The following is a 19,612-nucleotide window of genomic DNA, read 5'->3' on the forward strand; positions in this document are numbered from 1 at the left end:
ATACTACTTGAGGAAAACAAATGTTTTTTGAAGATGAACATGCAAATGTACTATTAAATTATTGAAATGGCCTATTAAAAACTCAAGGCGTAGCATACTTCAACTAAATAATTTAGGTCAGGGGGGTTGGCTGACAAAAACCCCCACTGTGCTAGATTTTAACTGTTTACTTTCAGTGATGTTCTTGAACATGCTGGTCTATGCAAACGTCTGGTTATTCGTGCTGTTTTTGCCAACTTTTTCTCATTCCTTTTGGCTAAGATCATGTTGGACTTCAAATCCCTCCAGGCATTTGTAGACCACTAAATAGCCATCTGTAAGTAAACACAGATTTTGTGGATTCCCTCCCTCTTAGAAAATGTCACCTAAAGGCCAGAGTTAGTTTTTCCTCAAACTTAACATCTGTACAATTCACAATAAACAACTAGTGGCTGTGCAATGTATTATCCCGTGAGTGAATTAGGCTTTGCACAGGTATTTTGAAGAACCTGTTACATATAAAACTATAAACATCCAGAAAAACCTTATCCTCCCCCTTTCGACGTCACAAAGGATAAGTCCCGTTGTTCGCAGTGAGGGAAACCCTCCCTATAAACTGTGGTCGTGTAATAAAATCCAACAGCCCGCTTGCCAAGACGTTTTTTAAGTAGGGTGAATTCCGTAAGATTGGAACAGACATCTTAATGTCAAAAAGAGCCCTAAACTACATTAAAATCGCGCAAGTGATGCCTAAAGCTGCGGTTAAGCACTGATAAGGTAAGGTGCTCACTAGATTTTGAGATACGGAAATTTCCAGTTGATTGTTGCATATCAACGAACACATTTAATGCCATTCCAGTTTCCACAATGCGCGGAATTCTCTTTTTATGACACCCTTACTTTCTTGTTTATTTGTATTACGGTGTGCAATTGTAGTAAGTTTATAAAGGTCTGAATCTCGGTGTAAGTAGTCAAAACACTGCTGCGCAAAGCTGAGCTGTAAAAACGAGTCACATTTTCCAATAGCTCATTTATGAGAAGCGCACTGCGAGCACTCTTCAGACTGCACGGCTACAGTCTTCTCTGAGGTAAGTTCAAATAAATCGTCACTACATTTGACATTTCAATGTCAATTTTACGCGATTGTTGTTGTTTTTTGCTGGCATGCACGGTGTGTTTCGATATAGCAGCCAAAACAGATGTTTACTGGACAATTTAACTTAAGTTAAAGAACAACAACCCTCACTGCCGTTTAATTCAATCCTAAATGAGTTTATTTAACTTAAGGATAGAAAAGTGTTTGTAATAAATATGCTATATATCACCATTGGTTAATGCTAAATACACACGGTCTTTATACGACATAAATTATTATAAACAACCTTCCGATTCTTTACAGCTATTTTTTTGTCTTCGGACATTATTAATTTAATGAAAAATAATGTAATATACTTTTGTAGTTATTATAATAAACTATAGCAAAATTTAGTATACTGTTAATACTTATAAAATGATATACTGAATGTAGGCTATACCAGGGGTCTCCAACCTTTTTGTATGCAAGGGTTACCACAATGGATAAAACAATCTAAAGGGCTACTTTTTTGATATAGTCTACTCAAAACTTTTATTTATTTTATTGTACTTTAAAATGTTAACATCCATAAAAGAAGCCAAGCTAAAATAAAAAAATGTAATAAATAATATAATTGAGGCCATTAATGGCGGGCAACTCACAGACTCTGTGCGGGCAACCTGGTGCTGCAGACCACTGATGTATACTATAGGATTCTATAGTATGTAGTGAACACTAGTGTACTTTAATCTTTACTATGACAAGGTTCGACAACTGTATAGACCAGGGGTGGGCGTTTCTGGTCCTGGGGGGCCACTGTCCTGCAAGGTTTAGCATCAACCCTATTCAAAGGCTGCAGGATTACTTGGAAATGGCATTTAGGTGTGTTTGATAAGTGTTGGAGCAAAACTTTGTAGCTAAACTGTCCTAGTGGTCCTCCAGGACCAGGAATGCCTATCCCTTGTATAGACTATAGTACAACAGTGTACTAAAGTAAACTATACTTTTTAATGCATTTTTATTTTCATATAAAAATATAGGCACATATGTATACACACACACATACACACAAACTATCTTTGTGTATTAGGCTCATGTGACCTTGGACCACAAAACCAGTCAGGGGTCATTGTTTTTATGAAAATTTATACACCAGCTGAATAAATAAGCTTTCCATTGATTTATGGTTTGTTATGATAGGACAACTATTTGAAAAACCGAAATCTAAGGGTGGAAAAAATCGAATTATTAAGAAAATCGCCTTTAAGGTTTTCCAGGTTAAGTCCTTAACACTTCATCCACTCACAAAATAAGTTTCAATATATTTACAGCAGGAAATGTGCAAAATATCTTCATGGAATATGATCTTTACATAATATCCTTATGATTCTGAAAAAAACACGATAATTTTGACAAACAAACAAAAAAAGAATTGTTGGCTATTACTGCATATATATACCCGTGCTACTTGTGAATATACTGTTTTTCGATGCTATTTCTAATCTATAAAATACTGTGCAAAAGTCTTAGGCCACCACCACCAGACTTGTTGTTTTAGAAGTTTTAATATCCATCCATATTTATTTTTCAATCTATTTTATTAAGATACAAACAGAAAATACAGAAAACATGTACAAAAAAATAAAGATAATAATTTTCAGGTCTTTTTTAGGTATCGTCAGTGTTTAGTGTGATCTCTCTTGGCACTAAACACATCTTGAGCATTTTTGAGCAGAATGAAGTAAAACAACAAATTTCTTTAAAATAATTTAATTTAATTTAGGTTTGAGAGAGCCTGCAGTTTCCTGCTATTGCTCAAGTGGAAGGGGAGTTTATCCTAAAAACTTGACACATCAGTTTACAAGTTCTATTCCACATAAAAGTATGTTTTTTTGCACTCTTAAAATGAATGTGTTAAATTAACACATCTTGTGTCTAGTTAAGGACAACACATCTAGTGTGTTGTCCTTAACTTAACACATCTCTGTGTTATTTTTGGAATAACACACTTTGTGTTGTTCTAACACATCTTGTGTTGTCCATTTCATTTATTTAAGCTCACATTCTACACGAAATGACACACAATGTGTCAAAATAACACATAATGTGTTAAATAGTTCAACACAAAACAATGTGTTAAAATTAACACATCCTTTCTTAGAGTGTGTAAAGATGCTAAACAATGTGTATTGTGAAAACACTTTACTGTAGTATTTACTGTTGACTCAGCATCCGTATGGTGTTGCTTTAGGAAACAATGAAATGGACTCGGTGGTCCTGGTGCCTTTTTCTGCTGGGCAGTGTGGTGACCGAACCCGAGCTGGAAAATTTGGAGTGGGACTGGGGCTCTGGTTTTCACGAGCTCCTAAACAGCTTTCCTGCAGATAGTCCTTTTCTCACAGAGAAGCCCGGCAGGCCAGCTAACTGCACGCAACGCTTTTGGCTGCCTCCATCCTCGCCTGTGTGCTGGGATGATATAGCAGGGCCGGAGGAATTTGAGAAGTCACGCCTTCTCGTGCTGCAGAACAGGGCAGTGCTGCAGGGGCTGTCCACAGCGAGCGGTCTTGATGAAGGGAGACCTTCCTTTGATCAACAGGCAAGAGAGGATGTGCAGGGCGTTCAGGCTGACCATCTCATTGTAGCCCAGACTGCCGACACAATGCAGAAGGTGTTCATGGAGTTAGAGGAGAAGAGAAAGGAAGGGAAAGAACATTATACTTTCTCAAATGTGAGTGAATTCTTTTTAATGATCTTTTGCTGTTATTGTGATGAAAACATTTCATCGTGCATCTTTATTATGGAAATGAACAATTGATAAAAAATATTAATCAAGTTTTTTCCTTTCTTAGTGTGAAGGAGCACCTGGAAAACACAAAAAACGACATTGCTAACAGGGAGCACGTAGCAGCACTTCTGGAAAAACATCTTGCAAATCTAGAAAGGTCCTTGCACACAATGCAACTTCGACTGGCCAAACTATTACCCCACTGATTGAATAAAAGCCATACAACCTTAAAGTTACACGACTATGTGGAATAAAAGCAAAATGCATGATTGGTTATTATATAGTTTTTAAAATAACACTTGTATGACCATAATGGTGTAGTGCATGCTTACAGCACCGTCTTTCTTCAGTCATATGTTTAAAGCATTTTCTCAATGTGTTCCACTGTCTTCATAAGGAAATGATTCAAGTGCTGGTAATAAAATCTATTTTTATACCACAGGATACAGACTGTTTTTTATATAAAGTGACTCACTTACAGAATGAAAACGGACTGTACCAGACAAATAATCAGCAAATGCATTTATTCAAATACAAAGCATTTAAAAACTATACAAAACAAAATATAAGTCTTCAGATGTAGTCCAAGCTCTCAAGTACAAAAATTCAGTGCATGGAAGTCATCAAAAAATACAAAAAAGTCCTGTGCTAAAAGCTAATAGGTTTCGGCAGACCAGGCGGTATGTATGTTTTCATATTATCCATGTATACCTGTACTGCTTCTACAGTATGTTTAGAACATGGTGCCATTGTTGATAAAGCCAGAAGTAACATTTTAATAGAAAAAAAAACATGAACAAAACTATGTGAACTACTGGCTTAATATTATTTGACTTCTATACTGCATAAATGCAAATATGAATCTATATTATATTTTATCACAACAGTTAGCAAGTATAATGCCCATTTAAATATAACATTAAAAGTCCTTTCTAAACCATGATCAATGCTACATTTTTAAACTGAAGGAACATGAACAAGGTGTAAATTGTTAAAAGAAATGGACCGTATGGATGTTTGGATTGTAGCAGCTGGATGAAGAATCATCCCTAAATATGCACATAACATGGCATGAAATATTAAATGAGATAAAGCCAATGAATACATATCTTAGTACTCACAGTAGTTCGGTGGTAAATCTACAGAGGATTGGTCAACACAACATTAGTGTAAGTGGTTGCTAAAACATTGACTATACGCTAGGAGTAAAACATGTACAGTACCTCTCTAAAACAACAGAGGTGTAAAAGTACTTTCTTTGGGTAATGTGTCCTGATTCTTAAGACAAGTGAAATCCTAAGGTTAATCCATTGCTTTAAAAAGTGTTAATGAAGTGGTCAGGCCCAGTTCACAAACCACTACAGGTTGTCATCATCTTTTTCCATTTCTTCAAGTGATTTGAGATAATCTCCGGCTAGGATTTTCCTTGGAAGGATATCTGAAAAACAGAAAAAGCTTATGTTTGCATATCTGTACGTTTAGTTCTGATTATAGTTAAAAGACTCAAGACTCACCAGTTAGAAACTGAAATGTTTCCGTTTCCTCTGCTGTATTTGCCAGATCAGTGTAGGACAATGTCTTAGTCTCTTTACCCGAACCATTTTTATATGAAGCCAAAGCCAAATGCTGGACAAAAAGCTCCTATGGGAAATCACGATGTGACAGACATTATATTAAATATTACTTAGCTATATATTACAATACAGGCATTATCTACTAACTTACTTACCTAAAGATCAACGTGAGATTTTATATTTTATTATAAACTAATTTAGTTTATTATCAACTATCACATGCTTAAATTTAGCATCTTGTAAATGATGTAAACTAAATGGTGACTGGGTACACAAATGTTCATTGTTATCAAAAACAAAGTTAGCACAGAAAGGCAGTTAGCATGGCAACTAAGCGTTCGTGATAATATTAAACTACCGTTGCTTTTGTTGTCAGGAAAAGAGCGTCTTGGTTGATACATGAAACATCAGGAGAGCTTTTCATGATTAAACGGACCCTCGAAATAGGAAGAGATATGGTTTTACTACTTGCAGCTTGTTCAAATTTCTCCTCCATGTTTTTCTCCGACATGTTCTACTCGAGATCTGTTAACGCGTAGCGGAAGTACGTAGGCAGAATTTGAAAGAGACGTCACTGGGTAGTTGGGAAGTGTAGTTTTATGAAATGCTGTAGTCCTTAGAGATTTATATGAAAATTTCACACGTTTACATTTCTATTACCGCTAAACACATCATAAAGATAATAATATTAAAGATAAAGTAATATCAGCAAAACGAAATTCAAGCATTGACACTTGTAATGTAATGTATTTATGTATACATTTAAAATTACCAAATTAAAAAACTAACAAGCATTTCCCTATGTTAACCTATATGACTAGAACAGTATAAATTATTTACAATATACATTTTTGTTGTCGATATTGTAATTTTCAGAAACGGTCAAAGTTCACCAAGTTTCATCGAAATGTTTTTATGCGACAAAAATGCAAACAGCTGTCCCTGGAAGTCGTTCAGACGGAATAAACTACGTTTCCCAAAATACCAGAGTTGTTATTTCCATCTTTTCAGCAGCTGGGCGTGTGCGTGGGCTTCACAGATAACGAACGCACTTGGCAACGGTTTACTTCCTGACACCGGACTACATTTCCCACAATGCACCGCTCGATGTTGTCAAAGTGTTGCTTTCTCGGGTCACTTATCGAACTCTGACCGTGACCGGTTTATTTTCTTAAACTTCGCGATATAATGCACATGTCAGGCACTGACATTGGGGAGGTGGGACACGGGCAGGGTCCCGGAGCGGGATCGCCACATGGAGGCTGCAATCCTCGCAAATTCAGCGAGAAGATCGCCCTACACGCTCAGCGTCAGGCTGATAACACAGCGGCTTTCCGCGAGGTTATGATGGACATTACTTCCATCAGGGTGAGTCGAGGCCTTTTTTTGGCTTGTTCACAAATTGTCATTAAATTGTATACAGTTGTCATATAACGTTCATTTGAAATCCTATTATATGACTAGCTGACATATCTGCTTAAACTTCTAACTGTTTAGTCTGTCAGATCAATATCTGTGCATCTAGCAAGTATGGAAGTCTGAAAGAAAAAGGTGCTTTATAAAAACCGTTTTGTAGCTAGAAAAGATTTCCTCAAATATGAATTTAGTATTTTTAAGACCTCACATGTATATGCACTTAACATTACTGATTTTGCTCTTTACGTTGTGTTATTGTATTGTTCAATTGTTGTTTCAATTGTCACTGGAATAAACCTAAAACTGAAACATAAGTCTATAGACTTGTGATTTGGCAAATCCTCTTGGCTTATGTCATGCACATAAATAGCACTTTGTCAGTTACTCATCTAGTTACTCTCTGTTTCATATCAACGTGGCTGACTGAAACAAAGGGGTCTGTAAGGTATATAGGGTGTGTTTTAAACTATGATGCAACAGGCTTTGTTCCCCGCAATTCCATTGAGGTTAAATGCTGTCTGGGAGATCATGCCATGCCTTGGGATGGATATCTGTGTGTGACCTATGGCTATCATTTCATCCGCAGGTTCAGGCTGAGAGAGTCCGTGAAGCCAGAGGGATGGCTTCATACTATGGTGGGTCTTTGCCTAATGTCAATCAGATTTCAAGATGCTCCACAGAAACCCAGGTGAGGGTTTTTTGGAATGTGTCTTTAATATTACTATTATACTGCTTCTCTTTGAATTCTAATTCTGTATAATTTGCTTTTCTACTATTTACAGTACTCAAGTTATCTCAACCAGCAACACTTAGAGGCAGATGAAGGGTACAAAGACATCCAGCCTGGTCCTTTTGGCAGGCCGCACAAGAGACACGTATCCACATTTTAGATGTTGCTGCTGATCTTATGTTGCGTTCACATTAGACTTTTCATTCTATTAACTTCCATTACTACGCATGCAAGTGCCCATATGCACAGGGATCAGTGTAGAAATTTTGCAACCGGGCATTGTACATCCATGTTTATAATATAACTAAAACTCTTTTCTGTCGGCAACCAAGAATTCATAATTATTAGGCCTTAACTACTTTGCATAGTTTGATAGTGCACCTTATTTGTCCACCCAACTTTCTCCTCCTCGAGGTTCAGCCTGGAAAGGGTAAGGTCATAAATGAATTGTGCTTAAGACCACCATAATCATATTAACCTTATGTGACCATTCATAATGAAGCAACCGTCAGATGTACTTCTTTTGATCGTGCCAGTACTTTGACGAAATGGTGTTTGTGATGTTCTGTCCAGTTCCAACAGATTCTGGTCCAGTTGTTCTGCCACCGAGAAAACCCAGATGGTCCATCTTCCTCTGACAGCTCTAAACAGGTTAACAGAGCTGAAAAATCCCATCCTATATTTTGTGCATATACAATAATAACATATGTTACAAATCCTCCTTATCTTTATGAATAGGTATAAACATTTCAACACTAAAGGATAATGAATGCCATTCAAGTCTCACGTTAATGCCTGTCATTCTCTGCCCCCCCTTTTTTTAGAACCAACTCTGATTCAGCCCTCCACACCAGCGTGCGAAACATCCAAATGCATGGCCACCCAAAATCTGCCCAAGTCCTGAACCCTCAAACCAAACACAGTGAGTTTAACTGTGTTGCATTATCTTGGTAACTTGGCTACAGATGCAATCCGTAAAATATTTACGTTTGTTGAAAAACTGCTGCACAATCCAGCTCGATATTGTATTGATGAAACAGTTTTGAACACTGTTTATGTGCTTGCTCAATTATTGATTTGTTTGTTTATTTAAATTTTTTTTACAAAAGTGACAGATTGCAGCTTTGAGAGTTGTAAGGGGGTCGCACACCGGATGCGCAGCTCAGCGTCGCGTCTAGGACAACTCGGAGATATCGTACACCGGAAGTGCACATTAAATAGCGCGAGCTTAGTCAGATAGCGTCTACTTTAAAACGCAAAATATACGTTAGCAGCCAATGTATTTGTTAATGATTTGGGACAAATTTAATGTTATTTAATGTTAAACTATGTGAGTGGCGCTCTGTTGTACTTCCCAAGTCGTAGCTGGGTGGTGCTGCGGACAGGTGCCACCTGTCGGGCCGGTGTGCGTATACTCATAGAAAACAATGTGTTTGAATTTTTTTATTTTTTAGAACGACACGGCGCTGAGCTGCGCATCCGGTGTGCGACTCCCCTTTACTGTGCGTTCACACAAGGCACGAATCATGCTATTCGCGTGTAGTTGAATGTTGAACATTTTGATTTAACTCGCTTTATTCGCATGTGAAATTCAAACACGAATACGCTAAATTTGCCGGGTTTAGCTAGCTTTACTCACTTTCTTCCAAGCAAGATCCTTTTTATTACTGTTTCTATAAAAGTACAAAGATGTGTGGTACAGCTCCAGGTGTCCACATACAGCGACAATGATTTTGTCCTCCATTTGTTGTTTCGTATTTCTGCCTCAGCTAGCTACGTCGTAATCACGTCACTACTAGACTGTAAAAAAATGATGTCTTAGTATTTTTGTCGTCTTTGTTTTATCATTTATTTCAATAAACGAGATTTTGCTTATCAAGTAAATGGATCTCAGTATAAGAATTTTCAGATATTTATACTAGAAAACAAGACAAAAATACTAAGTAAGACATTATTTTTTTGCAGTGTAGAGCAAGCTCATGATTGGTTCATGATTTGTGCCGTGTCCTTCGCGTGGCCACATTCACACGTATCGCGCCGCACGATGTCTATTGCGTCTTTAAATTGACGTAACATGTAAATCACTCGCATTTAACGCTTTATTCGCGTCTGGTGTGAACGCAGCATTGCAGCTGACATGATGTACACATGACTTGATCCAATGAAAATAGTAGTAGTTTGTCTGCTGAACTCTTTCAATGACACTGATTTCTTTAAAGGCATGTTTGCACATTCGGTGCCACTAATTGAAGAAAACTTTCAAGAGGAGACATCTCCTAAAATGAAGAAGGTATTTTTTGTCTAAACTTGTGTATTGTATGGTCAAGATGATGTGTCATGTCCATAGTATTAATTTCACTGTCCATTGCATGATCATTCCTAGTTATCTTCTCTGGCATCATCAGGATATGGAACTCCTGTTGTTCAGTAAGTTCCTTTTTAGTCCTAAAATTTAAACTTATTGAATCACAATTTGACCATTCAGCCCTGAATACACTTTTTTTCCCAGCAGCTTCCCACTGCCTGATCAGCAGGGATCTTCTCTTCTGGTCCCAACGGCCCTCAGTACGAGCGGCTCTCTTCCGGATCTCTCCAGCCTCCACCTGCCTTCTCCACTTCCTGTAGGCCAGGATTCTGAGCCCCATCACCTGAGCACCACTTCTGCCCACCCCAACATTATGGCCGACTTTACCTTGCCTAGTATGTGAATGCACAGCACGATTAGTAATAGTTAATACAAATCTGTACTACACCAGTCTGTAGTAGTATACTGTGGTCAATTCGTTTTCTTTATCTAACCCTCTGTTAGGTCTTTCCTCATCTCTTCAGGCATCTTTAAGTAATCCTCTACTCCAGTCTTCACTCAGCAATCCCAACATCCAGTCATCACTCAGCAGCCACTCCCTGCCCAGCTCCCTGAGCTCTACATCCTTGCACCTGTCACTTAGTAACTCCTCCCTTCGGTCATCTCTCAGCAACCAGTCCCTACAGTCCTCTCTTAGTAGCTCTTCACTAAGTAACCAGTCCAGCCAATCATCAATCAGCCGTTGCAGCTACAGCAGTGGCCTCGGAGGGTCTCCCTCTTGCTCGTCCCCCTCTCTAGCTGGTTCGCCACGTGTACCTGGTCACACCCATGCCGTTGGGTCACGCAAGAGAGCCCAGCTCAGTCCGCTTATTGTGTCTGGTGGAGATTCACGCTGGCAGCATCCAAAGCAGTTTTCACCCACTGTTTCTCCAAATGTGTCTTCAGTAACACAGGCAAGATGTGAACATTGTTGATCATACAGTGGTTGCTCATGCGGTGTTATAAGATGGTTCATAAAGAGGTGGTTTCCCAGACAGGGTTTAGATTAATCCAGAACCTTAGTTGTATTATTTTTTTAAGTATACCTTACAAAAAACAACACTGGTGGGCATCTTGTGACAAAACAATGGCAATGATATATGTTAAGAAATGTCAGTGCAAAATGTTTTTAAATTAAGTAAGCTGAGCTCAAACATGCATTTTAGTCTGGGACCAGGATAGGCCCTGTCCTGGAATCCACCCCAAGTGTTAAAATGTCCTAAATTCACTTTTTTTAAATATTAGGTGCCAAATAGTATGATAAGGTCTTTTCACGAGGAAGTTTTTTGAGGAAGCTCTGTTTATCTACACCCACCTTAAGGATTATTAGGAACACCTGTTTAATTTCTCATTATGCAATTATCTAATCAACCAATCACATGGCAGTTGCTTCAATTAATTTAGGGGTGTGGTCCTGGTCAAGGCAATGTCCTGAACTCCAAACTGAATGCCAGAATGCGAAAGAAAGGGGATTTAGCAATTTTGAGCGTGGCATGGTTGTTGGTGCCAAACGGGCCGGTCTGAGTATTTCACAATCTGCTCAGTTACTGGGAATTTAACGCACAGCCATTTCTAGGGTTTAGAAAGAATAGTGTGAAAAGGGAAAAACATCCTGTGGGCAAAAATGCCTTGTTAATGCTTAATCTCAGAGGAGAATGGGGATGACAGATTCAAGCTAATAGAAGAGCAACTTTGACTGAATTAACCACTCGTTACAACCGAGGTATGCAGCAAAGCATTTGTGAAGCCACAACACACACAACCTTAAGGCGGATGGGCTACAACAGCAGAAGACCCCACCGGGTACCACTCATCTCCACTACAAATAGGAAAAAGAGGTTAAAATTTTCACAAGCTCACCAAAATTGGACAGTTGAAGAGTGGAAAATGTTGCCTGGTCTGATGAGTCTCGATTTCTGTTGAGACATTCAGATAGTAGAGTCAGAATAACCAGAGTAAACAGAATGAGAACATGGATCCATCATGCCTTGTTACACACGGTGGTGGTGTAATGGTGTGGGGGATGTTTTCTTGGCACACTTGGCCCCTAAGTGCCAATTGGGCATTGTTTAAATGCCACGGCCTACCTGAGCATTGTTTCTGACCATGTCCATCCCTTTATGACCACCATGTACCCATCCTCTGATAGCCACTTCCAGCAGGATAATGCACCATGTCACAAAGTTTGAATCATTTCGAATTGTTTTCTTGAACATGAGAATGAGTTCACTCTACTAAAATGGCCCCCACAGTCACCAGATCTCAACCCAATAGAGCATCTTTGGGATGTGGTGGAACGGGAGCTTTGTGCCCTGGATGTGCATCCCACAAATCTCCATAAACTGCAAGATGCTATCCTATCAATATGGGCCAACATTTCTAAAGAATGCTTTCAGCACCTTGTTAAATTAATGGCACGTAGAATTAAGGCAGTTCTGAAGGCGAAGTGGGTCAAACACAGTATTAGTATGGTGTTCCTAATAATCCTTTAGGTGAGTGTATATAAATAGATTTCTGTATCACAGCCACCTGAAATTGCGCCAATGTCAGTAAGCTTTGCAAAACTTGACACTTCAAAGGTAAAAAATGTCAAAACAGCTACCATCTTCCTATACATTTATCTTTAATATATACTTATTTAATATGATCTGTTTCAAACAGGGATCTGTCCTCAACCCCAACAAAGTTTTTAAGGAGACAAAGCCACCAGCATATCCCTGCAGTCCTCTCCTTAAAACCAGTCCTTCGATGTCCCATCAGCCGGTGCGTCAGTACTTTCCTTCAGATGCACAACATCAGTCTATCCCAGAGATGGAACAGTGGAGTGAACATTATCATGCCACGCATCATGAACACCAACCACAACAACTGCATCATCAACAGACACACATTCAGACACAACCACACCTGTTTAATTCACAGCACCACATTCACAATCAAACACGGCAAATACAGCAACATTTACATCCACAGTCTAACTATCAACAGCAGCTACTGTATCATTCAAATACCCAACAGTTCCCTCAACACCAACAACCTGTAAGGCAACATCAGCCATTCGCACAAGCTCCTCATCTGTCTAAGGAGCAGTACCAGTGCACAAGCAGGTGGCAGTTGCCATGCCAACAGGGCCAATATCAAGGTCAGTTGCATCAACAGTTTCATCAGCCTGCACCTAATACTCAGGAGAAAAGCTGGAATTGTGTGACAAGCCCGCATGTTCAGCCTCATACGAGAGTAAAACATCCTCTGGGACCCTGCGTGCAGGCGCAGGGGCGATCAAAACCACAATTTAAGACTGAAGGAAAGAGCGTTTCAAACTCTTTGGAAGGTGGAACGGTGCCCGCGAGTCTAAGCTCATGCGATAAAGGTTTCAAGCTGAACAAGGTGAGATAATTATGCTCTTAAAGGAATAGTTCACCCAAAAATGAAAATGTTCAGTTTCAAGCCTGCGTACATTTTTTTTTGTTTTTAAGATATTTGTAATCTTGCAGGTATTGACCATTGACTTCCATAGTAGGAAAGAAAAATATTATGGAAGTGAATGGTGGTCAAAAGATTGTTTGGTTACAGACATTGTTCAAAATATCTAGGAACTCTCATTCTGGCGTAATAATTATGGACTTTGCTGCCGTAACATGGCTGCAGGAGGCGCAATGATATTATGTTGTGCCCGAAAATAGTCCCCTGCTATTGAAAGATACTAAGGGGACTATTTCGGCCTATATCATTGCCTATAAAATCGCTCATTTTAATTTTCCGTCGGTCTTAGTACACGATGTAACTACAGAAGAGTCACGTTTTAAATAAGAAAAATATCGAAACTCTTTGGATATTTTTTAGCGCAATGTTAATGGTCTAATCAGATTCAATGGATTGTGCCAAGTTATGCTTAAAGTGGTAGCGCCAGACCCAGAGATCAGCTGAATGGATTCCAAAACGTTAAAAATCAAATGTTTAACTCTAGGGGAGCTGGAAAATAAAAAAGTGGACTGTCCCCTTAAGGTTTGTTATTTTGAACGAGCGCTACTATTCCAGTCTCCTCTGTAGATTATGTGGGCTTAACTTAGCTCGTAAGAGTCAGGATTAATCATGCTGATGTCTCATTATACGTCCCTGTTGTGTTGCAGGACTCTTATGTCGGCTTACACCTGACCCCTAGCCAGGCGAAGGCCCTATCCCAGCAGGTAGTTTGTTTCTATTGTTAATCATTAATTCAGGTTGCACAGGTTGTCTTAGTCAGTGTTTTAACCATATGGTGCGTGGCTGTGCAGAGAGTCACTTTGGGGATATGCCTGCTGTGTTTATCTCCTTCACAGCTTGGAGTGCTTCAGAAGGAGCCACTAGGGGGCGGTAAAGGGTCGGATCCTAATTGTCAAGATGCAGAGAGCCACGAACAGCCTGCACATAAGAACATCCTACCACAGCAAAACCAAAGCTGCGGTGCTGATAAGGCACAAAATTGTAGAAACATCAGCTTTAATGGTAAGAGATATAATATACATATTCATATAATAATAAGATATATATATATATATATATATATAAGTTGCTTATGTTTTATAGACCACATTTAAATGTGTGTATTACATATAGAACCTTTATTAAAATGCATGGATTGGAAAACTTTCTACATGTTTCTCCACCCTTTCAGAGTCATTGTCCTGGTTGGATCAGAATACGTCAGACCTGTCCGACTCAGTTCTGGACTTTGATTTGGAAACGTTTGGCCTGGACAGTGAGGGTTTTCCTTCTCTGGAAGATTTGGCATATGCACAGTAAAAACTTGGTTTACCTATGCAGTGTAAAATAATGTACATATTATAGGGAATGTACTTTTATAGTTTTTTAAGGAAAGATCAACAATGAACTTGAAACATAGTCCTTAGAGTCAGATAGAAAGAAAACCATAAATTGCCTTAAAAAACCCTTTGGAGGAACAAGAAAGGCCTTAATAAAAATGGAGAGTAGGCATGTGTGCCTTAATTTTTGGTTATTAATGTAATTGAAAATAATGTTAATTTCTAGATTTATGTGGTGGAGTCACACATAAAGTTGTTTAGAATTAACCAGGGGCATCAGTTTGTGTTGAAAAGTGGTGGGGACAAAAGATCAGATGAAAACATTACAGCAGGACGGGAAAAATATCGAATAACGGAGCATCAAAAATGGGCATAGCTTAGGCCAGTCAACAACACGAAAATACTCAGCATAAATCCCTTAACAAAATCCCTGCAACACCAGCTCAACCGAACAGTGCCAAAGCACCATACTGTAAAAACAGCAGCACGTTAAGTCAATGATTACACTGAAATTCATTACATATGTAAAAGAAAACACACCATAAGCATACAACGCAACATATGTGACCCTGGACCACAAAACCAGTCGTAAGTCGCACAGGTATCGCTTGATTTTTCAGAACATTTTAACCAAATGCTTTCAAAAAGTGGTGGGGACATGTCCCCAGTGTAAATGACACCTATGGAACTAACATTTTACGTTTTATAATAGAATAAAGCAACTGTAATTTCCAGAAACATAAAATCCTTTTTTTATACTTTTAAAGGACTCACAAAATACTCACAACATAATCATGATGGTAAAATTAAAGGTGCATTGCCTAACTTTTAGAAGGATCTCTGGACAGAAATGCAATATAATATACATAACTATATTATCAGTGATGTGAAATCTTACAAAATGAACTGTATTGTTTTCATTATCTCAAAATGAACCGTTTTTATCTGCATACACTGTGGCTCCCCTTACATGGAAGTCAACTAAGCTAGCCCTAAAACTGTCCTGTGGCGGCTACCGTAGCTTCACTATGCGTTTCAAACGGGAGGGGTGAGCTGTGGACTGAGCCGCTGGTTGCAATTCACAGTCTTACCACTAGATGTCACTAAAAATCACACACTGGTCCTTTAAGACTTGTCCTTTAAAGGGGACATATCACAAAAATCTGACTGTATCCATGTTTATGCTATAATTGTGTCCCCAGTGCTTCAATCAAAAATGTAAAAAAGATCAACCCAGTAACTTGGTTTTGGTAAACCCTTCTTTGCAAGCATGAGAAAAAATAGGTCATTAAAATTTGTCTCCCCCGTGATGTCAGAAGGGGATAATACTGCCGCTAATCTGCACTATCCAACCATAGCACTGCCATTTAGCTTAGAGATCAGCTCATTTGCATTTAAAAGGACACACCCAAAAATGACACATTTTTGCTCACACCTACAAAATGGCAGTTTTAACGTTATGATAAATTATCTATATGATATTCTGAGCTAAAACTTCACATGGGTAGGCTACTCTGGGGACACCAAAGATTTAATTTACGTCTTTAAAAAGTCTTGTGAAATGTCTCCTTTAAAAAACTGAAATGTGGCTCATCTGTTCAACAGTTACCAGAATATCTATTAGTTTGTATGTGAAAGATTCAACTTTAACTATGATAAAAATGTTACATTTGTTTTGACTTAACACTTACACAACAATAACAATAGAGCACTCAACATAAGATTGAACACCAGCAAATATTGTAAAATAGAGTAATAGGTAGAATTAAATTGATCGTTTTTAGTTTATTATTTATATTATATTACATGTTCAAGTATAATAAGGATAAGAAAATAAATAATGAAACAGATGTATTTACTCACACCCACAAGCTGCTTTAAAAGAAACTCAGATTCTATAACATTATATTTTTGTTTTGTCATTTTTGTATGTGTTACTTTACTTGTCCAAACTTTACTTGTGTAGCTTTTGTTGCAGTTTTATTCAGAACAAATATTTTGATTTTAAATGTTATGCTTTTGCTTTTTCCCTCTCTGGTAGAGGGAATATTGTTATTTTCAGTATTTCTCCTCAATATAACATCAAGAATATTGTGATTTTACTCAAACATTTTAATGACTTACAGAATTAATATGAATAAAGAACAAAATGTTACATGAACACTTTGTAAATCTCAGAAGTATTGCAATAAAAATGTTGACTAACAAATACAAGACTGATTTCTGTTTTTGTAACTCCAGATTTCACTCTTTTCCTGAAACGCACGGATTTGAAAAGCTCTGTCCCTGATTGGCCAGCTAATCTGTACATTGTGATTGGCCTGAATACCTCTGACGTCAGCCGCAAATATGACGCTCCTTACCATGTTTGAAAGATTCACGCACAGTGCAATGCTAACAGGAGTTAACTTACAAGCTGTGAGTCCGAAACGGGAGGAATGATGATAATGTCGGCCTTCTCTACATCATAAATCCCAAAAAGTAAACTTGCATACAATACGTGTGTTTGTTGTAGTCCAAGTAAAAGATTTACATAGGAGATAATAATTTGCGTCATCGTTTACTTTGGGGTTTGTACCTTTTGCATATGGTTAACATGTACTAATGCACACTTACACACCAAAGGAAATTTAAAAATGTGAATCGGACAATAAGTGCTCTTTAATCATCTTTTACCAACATATCTACAAATAACTAGCAAGACTACTGAGTACTGTTTGTTATTACCCTGAACCTGGTGGCAGTTAAATACCACTAAACAAGGACAAGACTTTCTTAAACATGTAAGTAATGCATATTGTAAAGTACTGTTGACCAGTCAATCACAACTAGTATGACTTTTGATACCTCTCATCCTATGACTCTCTCCCCAGTGCATAATAGAGTTACCAACATATAACAGGCATGCAGAGAGGAGTGAATGAGACATTGAGTGTTGGGGTGGATTATCCCAGTGCCCGTGTCCATGGTTAACTGGGCAGCCATAGACTTCCTAATGGGATGAGGGTAGAGCGGAACGGTAGGTGAGGCCCATCTGATTCCTCTCAGCTTCAGTTGATCTCTTTCTCCTGTGGCCTGAGGACAGACAGTCTTCCCATATAAATGCTATAATATTACAGCATAGTACATTACATAGCAGAAACGTTTCCACAGTTTATTAAATGATATTTAAGAATGCTCAAGTCACATCAAATCTCATTTTGTCACATGTGCAATTTGTAGATGCATGCAGTACATGGCAAAAAATATTTGCAGCATTTTTGTTTAGGAAAAAATGTAGGAAAAATTTAAAAAGTAAAAAAAGAGAAAACAATATACAGTGCACATTCAAAGTATTAAGAGATTAAAACGCCTAATTAATAGCATGACCTCATTCTTTTAACCTTGTAAAGTGCTGTAAATAATTTGGGATCTTTTAAATGCACAGTGCAAATTTCCATTCTGATAAATTAGTCCACGACTGAGTTCATACGAGAACTGAGTTTGTTACGTAATTGAATGGACATTGTTTTCAGCATGTGGCTGAACAGCTTTATAACAGTCTATTATGTGCTATCAACCCTTGACCTGTTTGCTCTGTTTTGACACTGCCTGTTTAAATATTTCACTAACTGCACTTCCTTTCAATTAGTATAATGTGAGGGGGTCCTGGGCAGCCTTCTCACTTCATTAAGCATGCAGATCTATTCATATACTGCTTCATATGCAAATCACTGCTAATTGAATCAGTTCGCTGCATGTTTTCTTGGGTTAAAGAGTTCTTTGGATTTGACCACACAGGGTGAGAGTTGTTTTTCCTAACTCCTAAACGTTTTCTCAACAAAGGTATTAAAGTAACTTTAACAAAAATTATTTAGTAGGAAAGGCAAATTGTTCCTTCTGTGCTTTAAAAAAAAAAAAAAAAAAAAAAAATGCTGGGTTATTTTCTACCCAGCGTTTGGTCAAAAGGGTGACGAACCAAACATGTTGAGTTGTAATTTTACCTATTCTGGTTTATTTCAACCCAAAATGTTTAGTTACGGTATACTACAAAGTTGGTGTGTGCATTCCCTGCTGGAAAAAAAAACAATAAAACCATTACAGAAAATTCTAATGGTTTCCATTAAAATACCAATAGGAACCATTAGCTTTTACCATTAAAACCACTACACTGTAGTGTGTTTTGGGCTATTTTCTATTAGATCCAATACATATTCCATTAGAATCAATACATAGAACCAATACATACCATTAGAGACCAACAAAAACCAATACACTTAAGTGTGTTTTGGGCCATATTCCATTAGAACTAATAAAATTCCCAATAAAACCATTAGAATTTTCTGTAATGGTTTTATTGTTTTTTTTCAGCAGGGTTGTGGATTATAAACACAAATACTGGAATTTCCCTGTCTATACACTCTAAAAATGTTGTTTTTGATCAATAATGGGTAAATATTGGACAGAACACACTGCTGGGTTCAAATTGACCCAATGCTGGGTTGTTTTAGCCCAACTTCTGGGTAATTATATACCCCATGGTTGCATAACAACCTTACATTGGGTCATTTTTAATCCAGCATGTGTTCTGTCCAATACTTACCCATTATGGGTCAAAAATAACCCAGACGTTTTTTGAGTGTAACAACCGCAGTTCTGTTTAGTTAATGTTCTCTTTAAAAAAATTCTGTATATTAAGATAACTATAACTAATTGTTCGCGAAAAGGGTCTAGTTTCATTAAAAAAACATAAAAGTCACACATTGTTAAGTAGGGACAAACCCAGCTATTTGGATTATTTAAACAAGAAAATGTTTATATTTAACTCAATAAAATGTGTTAAAACAACCCAGCATAGGTTAAATTACAACCCAACGAGTTTGGTTCATCCCAGTTTGATTGAGTAATACGAGTAAACGACGCTGATG

The 19,612-nt window shown here is 37.9% G+C and overlaps 2 protein-coding genes and 1 non-coding gene across 5 annotated transcripts in view; 2 read left to right on the forward strand and 1 right to left on the reverse strand.

The window, feature by feature from the left end:
• chrac1 (chromatin accessibility complex subunit 1) overlaps positions 1-5,973 on the reverse strand; it is a 443,634-nt gene extending 437,661 nt beyond the window's left edge. Inside the window, exons 1-3 of one of the 2 annotated variants that reach the window (XM_073858288.1) lie at positions 5,772-5,973; positions 5,354-5,480; positions 5,193-5,277 (exon numbers count right to left, since the gene is read on the reverse strand). In XM_073858288.1, the coding sequence (XP_073714389.1) occupies positions 5,198-5,277; positions 5,354-5,480; positions 5,772-5,924 (360 nt within the window). In that variant the 5' untranslated portion in view covers positions 5,925-5,973 and the 3' untranslated portion in view covers positions 5,193-5,197. Of the gene's footprint in view, positions 1-4,346; positions 5,278-5,353; positions 5,481-5,771 lie in introns of those variants that run through there. The other variant, XM_055219880.2, reaches the window with a different exon arrangement.
• LOC129455213 (uncharacterized) lies at positions 556-4,280 on the forward strand. 2 transcript variants are annotated; one of them, XR_012359730.1, is made up of 3 exons: positions 556-756; positions 916-1,067; positions 3,306-4,280. It is a non-coding gene; the product is annotated as an uncharacterized protein (transcript). The 2 variants fall into 2 exon arrangements; XR_012359729.1 differs by lacking the exon at positions 556-756 and having other exon boundaries at positions 763-1,067.
• A 142-nt stretch (positions 5,974-6,115) lies between the features above and the next one.
• On the forward strand, positions 6,116-16,919 carry crtc2 (CREB regulated transcription coactivator 2). Its single transcript, XM_055219877.2, has 14 exons — positions 6,116-6,781; positions 7,416-7,517; positions 7,612-7,704; positions 7,928-7,989; positions 8,133-8,210; positions 8,384-8,481; positions 9,779-9,849; positions 9,943-9,986; positions 10,072-10,259; positions 10,369-10,817; positions 12,565-13,290; positions 14,034-14,090; positions 14,223-14,388; positions 14,558-16,919. The coding sequence occupies exons 1-14, from the start codon at positions 6,602-6,604 to the stop codon at positions 14,683-14,685; spliced, it is 2,442 nt and encodes an 813-aa protein (XP_055075852.2). The 5' UTR covers positions 6,116-6,601; the 3' UTR covers positions 14,686-16,919.
• Positions 16,920-19,612: the final 2,693 nt, after the last annotated feature.

This window comes from Misgurnus anguillicaudatus, chromosome 20 (genome assembly GCF_027580225.2).
Source record: "Misgurnus anguillicaudatus chromosome 20, ASM2758022v2, whole genome shotgun sequence".
NCBI classification, from domain to species: domain Eukaryota; kingdom Metazoa; phylum Chordata; class Actinopteri; order Cypriniformes; family Cobitidae; genus Misgurnus; species Misgurnus anguillicaudatus.

Coding starts and splice junctions, on each gene's coding strand:
- crtc2 (XM_055219877.2), top strand. CDS start 6,602: ATGCACATGTCAGGCACTGACATTGGGGAGGTGGGACACGGGCAGGGT. Junction 14,091..14,222: donor CGAAGGCCCTATCCCAGCAG/GTAGTTTGTTTC, acceptor TCTCCTTCACAG/CTTGGAGTGCTTCAGAAGGA. Junction 14,389..14,557: donor TAGAAACATCAGCTTTAATG/GTAAGAGATATA, acceptor CCACCCTTTCAG/AGTCATTGTCCTGGTTGGAT.